Here is an 8228-nt window from a genome sequence, read left to right on the forward strand (position 1 = left end):
TGTTTAAAGTCAAGAATGAATGAGACAATGCTTGGTAAGAAATGTACGCATTATCCTGCCCATGCAATTGTAACCCCTCTGTACAGTATGTTCACAAATAAAATAAAATTAAAAAAAAAAGAGTGCCAGTCTTAAGCAGAAAAAGCCAAGGGATAGTGCCTAGGTCCTGAGTTTAAGCCCAAGTACCAGCACACTCACACACACACACACACACACACACACACACACACACACACACAATCCCCATCTTGTGCACTCTATTATTTGCAAAAAATAGATGGGTAGAATTGGATGGCATTATGTTCAGTGAAATAAGCCAGGCATAAAAGACAAATTGCATGTTTCAATCATGTATAGAAGATGAAAACTAAAGCAGATCTCAATTTATAGTGAGTACTGGAGGCTGGGAATGATAGAAAACCTTTTATAATATTTAAAGAGATGCAAATGTTAACTACACTGGTTTAATCATTACACATTGTTTATATGCACTTAATTGTCCCACTATATCCCAAACATTTATACAATTGAAATAATAATTCAAGGCTGAAGATACCATTCACTGGTAGAGTGCTTGCTTAGAACATTTGAGGGCCTAGGTTCCATCCCCAACATTTCAAAATAAATAAAGAAAATAATAAAAGATAAATTAAAAACTTCAATCAGGGCTTATATGAGTGAAATCATGGAATTCTACACAGCAAGTAAGAGCTGATTACTTAAACTATGAAGGCAAAGGCAGTGATTCTCTACTAAGGGTAGAAGACTCTAGAACACCCGAGTATTATTGCCATGATAGATAAAATAAGTCCACAATTTTATAAATCCACCAAGCATTGCTCATAAACTGAATAAATACTACTTTTAATGTATATGAAGCTGTATGAGGGCAGAGAACAGGCCTTATTTACCTACAAGTCTCTAGAATCCAGCAGTAAAGATGACAAAGGATCCAGGCAAAGCTGTGCCTTCTGCTAAAGACTAGAGAATGAAAATGTGATTGGAGGCCTCCATACCCTGGAAACATATATGCTAAATCCGTTCTTTCTGGTTTCTATTGGTTTGTAATGAAAGTACCACCTTTTGAAATTTCAGCTGGGCTCTACTATAATAATAAAAAAAAATGATCCAGATGCATGTTAGGAGTTTTTTTCAATTGCATTAAAAGCAGACAAGGGAAAAGAGCAGGTATAAAGATGGCAAAAGGTTTCATTGGTGGCTCATACCTGTAATCCCAGATGCTCAGGAGGCAGAGGTCTGAGAACTGAGATTCGAAGCCAGCCTTAGCAGTAAAGCCGGTGAAAATCCAATTAGCCAGCAAAAAGCCAGAAATGGAGGTATGGCTCAGGTGGTAAGAGTGCCAGCCTTAAGCAAAAAAGCCACATGAAGGTGAGAGACCCTGAGTTCAAGCCCCCTTACTGATGTAAGTACGAATGCACTTACACACACACACACACACACACACACACACACACACACTGGTAGAAGGATTAGTGAAAGGCCCCAATGGAAAAGTGACTTTTAGAGAACAACATGTCAGAGGTCAATGGCCAGTCATCCTTTTCCACCTAAACATCTTTTTTCTTTATCGTTTTCTATACCAGTTCTAGGGCTTGAAGTTGGGGCCTGAGCACAGTCTCTGAGCTATTTTGCTCAAAACTAGTGCTCTACCACTTCAGCTACAGCTCCACTTCAGGCTTTTTGTTGATTAGTTGGAAAAAAGTCTCACGGGCATTCTGCCCAAGTTGGCTTTGAACTGTGACCCTCAGATCTCAGCCTCCTTAACTAGCTAGGATTACAGGTGTGAACCACTAATGCCAGCTGAAGATCTTTTTTTCTGGGAGAATATTTTGTTTTCCCAAGGGACCTATTGCCTCATGCCTACTCTCTCTGTACCATGCAACGTGGACCATCTTTCCTTTTCTCCAGCCCCAGCTCCCCCTCCTCAAGCTCAAACTACAGAAACTGCAGGAGGCCTGTTCTTTAAAGCATCCTTCAGTGAGTAAAGGTAACAAGAGTAATTCCTCAACCTAGACTGGTTTCAACTAAAGAAAATGACAGGAGCTGGATATGATGGGTAGCTTATGGCTATAAATCTCAGTTGCTAAAGAGGAAGAAATCTAGAGGATCAAGGTTCATGGCTAGCTCAGGCAAAAAGTTTTCAAGCTGGGAACTGTGAGGCATGCCTATCTGTGCATGTGGTATAAATAAGAAGATGGATTCAAGCTGGTCCGGGCAACAATATGACATGCTATTCAAAAATTGACTAATGCACAAGGCCCAGAGTTCAAACCACAGTACTGTCAAAAAAGAAAGAAGGAAGGAAAGAGAAAGAGAAAGGAAAGGAGGGAGGGAGGAAGGGAGGAAGGGAAGGAAGGAAGGAAGGAAGGAAGGAAGGAAGGAAGGAAGGAAGGAAGGAAAAATAAAATTCCTGAGCAGTGACTCTCAATGACTTTAAACAACTGACTTGATCTTAGTTCCACACAGAAGACAGAGCGCTGGCCTAAAATCCAGAATGCCTGACTTCTTTGTGAAGGCCTCTTGTCACCTATCTGCTATAGGGTCTGGCCAGGGCCACATTCATAAACACACATGCTTAGGTCACCAACAACAGGAGTATTTAAAGAGGGAGGGGTAGGAAGAGAAAAAAATCTAGTAAGAAGCAATTTTAACTGCAGCATACAAGTCAGCTTTGAGTCATCTCAAAACTATAATACTTTCTTTAAAAGTTTCTATTACTTTAATTTGGAATTAAATATGAGGAGGCACTAAGATGTTTTCAGCATTCAAAATTACTGAAGGTCCTGGTCCAGCTGGGTGACTTTGAACACTCCTTCCTCTTTCCAGGCTTGGGTTGTCAGATGCTATCATTTATCACGTAGTGTAAATAGACCCCACCCAAGCCAGAGAAGTACAGACAGGGACAGATGATGCAAATGCTCCCTTTTTCTCCTGAAACCTAATCAACTTCATCAAGGTTAAAGTTGAGCCCAAGAGCCATAACTTAAATGCTCTCTTGTTACTCTACTACTCTGACTCTGACGCTTTTATCACTTTAGCTGTTCACGTGTTTAAAAAAGAAGATTGAATTTCTTGTTTCTAAAGTAGAGGAAATTCTAGTGGACATTTTGGTATTCCAATTTCCAGGAAAGATGTTTTCAACACATGGAAATACCATGAAGCAGACCAGGAATTTCATGGTATTTTAAAAGAAAATGGAAAGTGAAGAAAAAAGAAAAAAGGGAGAAAAAAGAAAGGGAACGGATTTGTTTTCCCCTTATCTCCCATTTCTATCAAACTACTGGCCCAAGAGCCCCTGGGGATGACAGATATAACAGTGCAAAATAAGCTCTGGCAAAACATTCTGTCTCAAGTCCACAAAGATCTTCTTTGCTACATTTGACTCAGGAGGCCTTGCCCCATCCTCCTTAAAAACAGTCACACTCAGAGTGTACATACCCATTCCAATGGCCAACCAGCTTTTGTTAAGAAGCACAATTTGATTTTTTAGTTTTCATTTTTCTGTCTTTTTTTTTGGTACCAGAGTTTGATCTCAGGGCCTTGTGCTCCCTCTTGGCTTGCTTGTTTACAGCTGGTGCTATACCACTTGAACTATGCTTTCAGTTCAGATTTTTGCTGGTTATTTTGATGATAGCATCTTAAAAAAACTTTTCTAGCCTCAAGTCTTCGTTTTCCAGATCTAAGGCTCCTAAGTAGGATTAAAGGCCCATGCCTGTCTTGGCTAAAGCTTCTTCTTCCTCCTCCTCCCTCTCCCTCTTCCTTTCCCCCTCCCTCTCCTCTTCCACCTCCTCCTCCTTTTTCTTCTCCTTCTCTGCCTCCTCCTCCTCTTCTTCTTCTTCTTTTCTTTCTTTTTTAAATCTCCATACAGATTTATAACAATCTTCCCTCACACTAGATATATGATTTGAAACCTAAATAAGCCAGTAATCCTTTCTGATTTGGAGTTGGAATTGCTACAAAGTTGGAAAATCACAAAGTAGAAATCTTACATAAAGATAAAGAGGGAGTTTTCACCATGGATCCTATTTGAATATAGTCAAGCCAAAAAAAAAATCCAAGGAGTAAGAGCCTGTTTCCCACATAAAGTTTGTGGGGTAATGTAAAATTATAGCTCTCCAGTTTTATTACACACACCTAGAGTTATCCAGTGCTTCAATGACTTCCTGAATCTCAAAGGAGATATCATACCCCTAGGCCAATGGCCTGACTGCTTTTGTAATTATCATCTAAGCATCTACAAACATTAAATAGATCTCTAAGGGAGGAGTTGGAAAGCTTGCATTGACTCAGCATATCATGGCAGGCTTGGAGCTATTTCCCACTGGCTTTCACCATACCATTGCTGTGATGAAAAACAGAAAGTACAGGCCACAGCTGCAAGAAAATGGGTAACATCCACAGCCACATGTGGGGGGAAAATTCAATTTACAGGCAGAGACATGCCTAGGGTGTGGCAACTGCCACAAATCCACAACCAGAAGGATGTGATGCAAAGCACCCTATCCTCCATCCAGTTACAAGAATGCCAAGGGCAGTCTGAAAGGGGTTCAAGTTACTAAAGAACAGCCTCTAGGGGAAGAAGATGGCTTTGCCAGGCAACCAGGCAAGTCCACTCCCAACCTTGTAAACTTGATGTAGATAAGTGCTTGGACTCCTTTAGCATGGGCTTTCCCTCTGCCATTTTTTCCCTTCTCCTCTCTCTGATGTTTCCCAGGGCTACAGCTCAGCCTGCAAGCTATGGACCAGTGTAACCTGCCACTATTCAGCCTTTCAGTGTCAACCAAGTTGTCCTGGCAGAGAGGATACAAGCTGCTGGCCTGTCAACTATCTCATTTGCTATGTTCCTTCCAAGCCTTTCTCCCTCCTTTCTAGGTTTCTCCTGCCCCATAATTTTAAAAAATAGCTACAGGAAGGATATGAGGGGGAATTTGGCCAGATGGGTGATATGTAGAGTAGCTGACCGGAAGTGCTGATCCCCAGCAAAACGGTCAGCAAGGGAGTGCGAGTGCTATGAAAAAAAGGTAGCAGAAAAAAAATTAACAAAACCTATTTTGTTTGTTGTCAAAATCTAATGTTCAGCCTTCTGGACACCTTGTTGAAGCTTATGTTTGAGCAAAATGGGGGTGCCAGATGGTACTGTGATTAAACTCCCCAACTCTCTTTGCATTTGGCACATATTCAGACCATTGCTGCGAAGGCCTGATTTCAGTGCTATACAATCACAGCTCCTGAAGAGAAAAGCATGCACTGAGAACCACAAGGGGATTTTAGGGCAAGAAAATGGAAAAGCAGATATTTTTGCCAAGTTGCAGAAGGTAGCTGTGTTCCATTTACACAATGGACCCTAGGGTGCCTATGACCAGAGTGGCACATACATTCTCAAAGGCAAGGTGTTAAAGATGATAGATGAACACTCTCCCAGCTCCTGAAAACTTCCAAGAAGTCTGACTAATAGCAATTTATCTTTAAAATGGTTCCCTTCCTTTCAAATATATCCATAGATGGCAATCCTAGCTATTCAGGAGGCTGAGATCTGAGGATTGTGATTCAAAGCCAGCACAGATAGGAAAGCCCCTGAGATTTACCTCCAATTAACAAACAGAAAACAAATAGTGGAGCACTACCCTTGAGTGAAAATGCTAAGGGAGAGCACCCAGGCTCTGAGTTCAAGCCTCAGCACCATTCCATAAAGCCACTTCATTTTAACTGAACAGATCATTGGAAGGGATTAGGTCCCGAGGTGACCTGGTGAAGCTATGGGCCAGGAAAACAGCAGATCAAAATGTATGAGTTTGGAAGGCAGAGACTCCTCCCTGTGCATAACTTACTCTGCTTAACTCAGTAGGTGGCTCTCTGCAAGCTGTATGAGGATTTTGAAAATGATTCCCCAAGTTGTGTTATCAAATTTCTCCCAGACTAATCCTGGTAATCGGTGGGACACCCCTCCTTCCCCTGCAAAGAGAACAATGACCTTGTAACCTTTTTTGTTAACTGAGAACTAGCCAGATTTAGACCCTCAGCTTTCCTAGTCTCCAGTCCTGTAGTGGCTTCTAGTTCCATCTCTACATTCCATCTGGCCATCATCTGTGCCTTCCACCTTTCTTTTCTCACAAGATTAAGTTCATTTTCCTTCACCAGTGACCTCAGTTGTTTACCTCAGAGGCCTAAGACCTTTGTGAAGAGGGGTGTCGGGCCTCTGACTCCTGTCTTTCAGGAAAGGGCTCAGTCTACAGTGGTGAGGGGCTGACACAGGCAATTATTTCCTAAAGCAGCTGGCAGCTTACAATTCAAAAGTCAGCCAGTAACCAGCTTCTATTTCTATCTGAAACTTCCTGGCCACACTGCTCCCTCTCTTAAGTTTTTGGAGGCGCCAATTTGGCCCCGTTACCTGGCATACCTTGTTGTGGTCTGTATTTCCAGCGTATTCTAACTCCTAACTTTTATCAGAAGTCTTGCTCTTAAAAGGGAGCGCTACATTTCTTTCTCCAAAGTGCTGAGATGTAAAGTAGGGCAGAACAAGGGCCTGGGTCTCCCACCCACTGTCTCACAGGTCCTGCATGCTCGGCGAAGACACTCTGGACCTGGCGATTCTCAGGCAAGGCCATTTGCTACAGTGAAACGCACTTGAGGAAATTCATGACAGACGGTTTCTGTAAATAGGTTTCTCTCTCCAGCAAATCTGTGTAGCTGGACCTTAGCGGCAGGGGGTCAGCCCAGGGCCGGTTTCCCTTGCCCCTGCCGGTCACTCCCTGGCGTTGACGCCCCAGAAAGAGACTGGAAAAGGGCTAAGCCACTGCTCCAAGCGCCTGCCGCGTCCTCGCGGTGAAAGGCGGGAGGCACCGCCGCCACATAGGTGGCGGGCCGCTCAGGCGCGCTTTCCGAAGTGGCCAAGCACATCATAGCAGCCATTCGGTTTCCGTCGCCACTGTGAGAGGGATGCCTGGGTCCAGAAGGCGCTGAGGAAGCTGTCCAGAACCCACCCTCAAACTCCCCAATATCGGCCGCTTTGAGCTGAGGGCAGAGGGCCATTGGGGATGGAGGGACCCAGTCCAAGAGCAGGAAGTTCCAGGGGTAACGCGGTGGGGGGGGGGGAGTGAGGGGGAGGAGAGTTGAGAGAGTTGAGGAAACGGAATTCCCAGCTCACCAAGAGGAGGGAAAGGAAGAAGCGCCTGCTCGAGCCCCCCGCCCCCTCCCTCCAGGGTCGCCGCGGGGCCGAGAGACAGCGGGGCGCCGTTTACCTAGCTTGTCTTCGTCCTCCTCAGGGCCGAGCAGGCGGCAGGGAAGGCGGCGGCGGAGGCGCACAGTGCGCTGGTACAGGCAGTCGGTGCGGCGGCCCAGGGCCAGCAGGTGCCCCTCGAGGTCCTCGAGAAGACCCAGTGAGTGGCCACAGAGGTCAGCGAGCTGCCGGAGCAGGCTGAGTGCGGCCAGGTGGCTCACGTCGCGGAGCTCATTCAGCGGATGTGGCGGGTTTCGCGGGCACAAACGCTGGGGGACCACCGTGCGCCTATAGAATGGCATCTCAGACGCGGGAGCCAGGGACCAGCTAGACCCTAGCCGCGTCCCAAACGGAGTAGCACCCCTAGTCCAAGATCCTGGATGGATCCAGCCCCCGGTCGCGGGCCAAAGAGGCAAAAAGGGTGGGCGGGCTGATGGGCTCACAGCCTGGAGCGCCGGCTTCCCCAGGGCTGCACGCAAGCTGCAGCCAGCAGTCCTTCTGACTCTGCTTCTCTGGGCTCCACCTCCTCCTCCCCGCCTTTCTCCTCCTCTTTTGCTCTCTGCTACTTCAGGATCCCCTCCACCCACCCTTTCCCCCCTTCTTTTGCGGTCAGAGATTCGAAGATTAATGCTTGATTCAGGAAAGGAAGGAAAGGGAAGTAAAGGAATAGAAAGTCGGAGCCCGAGGGTAAAAAGGGGGATATCTGCACGCGCTCCTCTGTGTGTGTGTGTGTGTGTGTGTGTGTAAGGAGTTGGAGTGGTGATGTTCCATGCACAAAGTATGCCTGCGTCCTCCTGTCCTATTCAGAGTTAGAGTTGTTTTCTGCTTTGTGCTTTGAACTTAAACTTTCTTCTTTGTAAATGGGGAAAATTCAAGTGCCCCTCGTGCCCCACAGCAGTGAGTAACTACTGGAGACTGACCGAACTGTCTGCCTTCATTCATCTAACTCTCTTCCAAGTGTCATGAGCCAGGCTAGCATCCAGGGTCTTGG

The 8228-nt window shown here is 45.5% G+C and overlaps 1 protein-coding gene across 1 annotated transcript in view; it reads right to left on the reverse strand.

The window, feature by feature from the left end:
- The window catches only part of Nhsl2 (NHS-like 2), a 283200-nt gene extending 275661 nt beyond the window's left edge, over positions 1-7539 (reverse strand). The window contains exon 1 of the mRNA XM_013035946.1: positions 7260-7539. Within this exon, the coding sequence (XP_012891400.1) occupies positions 7260-7539 (280 nt within the window). The remainder of the gene's footprint in view (positions 1-7259) is intronic.
- Between the last annotated feature and the right edge of the window lie 689 nt (positions 7540-8228).

This window comes from Dipodomys ordii, unplaced genomic scaffold (genome assembly GCF_000151885.1).
Source record: "Dipodomys ordii isolate 6190 unplaced genomic scaffold, Dord_2.0 Scaffold232, whole genome shotgun sequence".
In the NCBI taxonomy this organism is placed as follows: Eukaryota; Metazoa; Chordata; class Mammalia; order Rodentia; family Heteromyidae; genus Dipodomys; species Dipodomys ordii.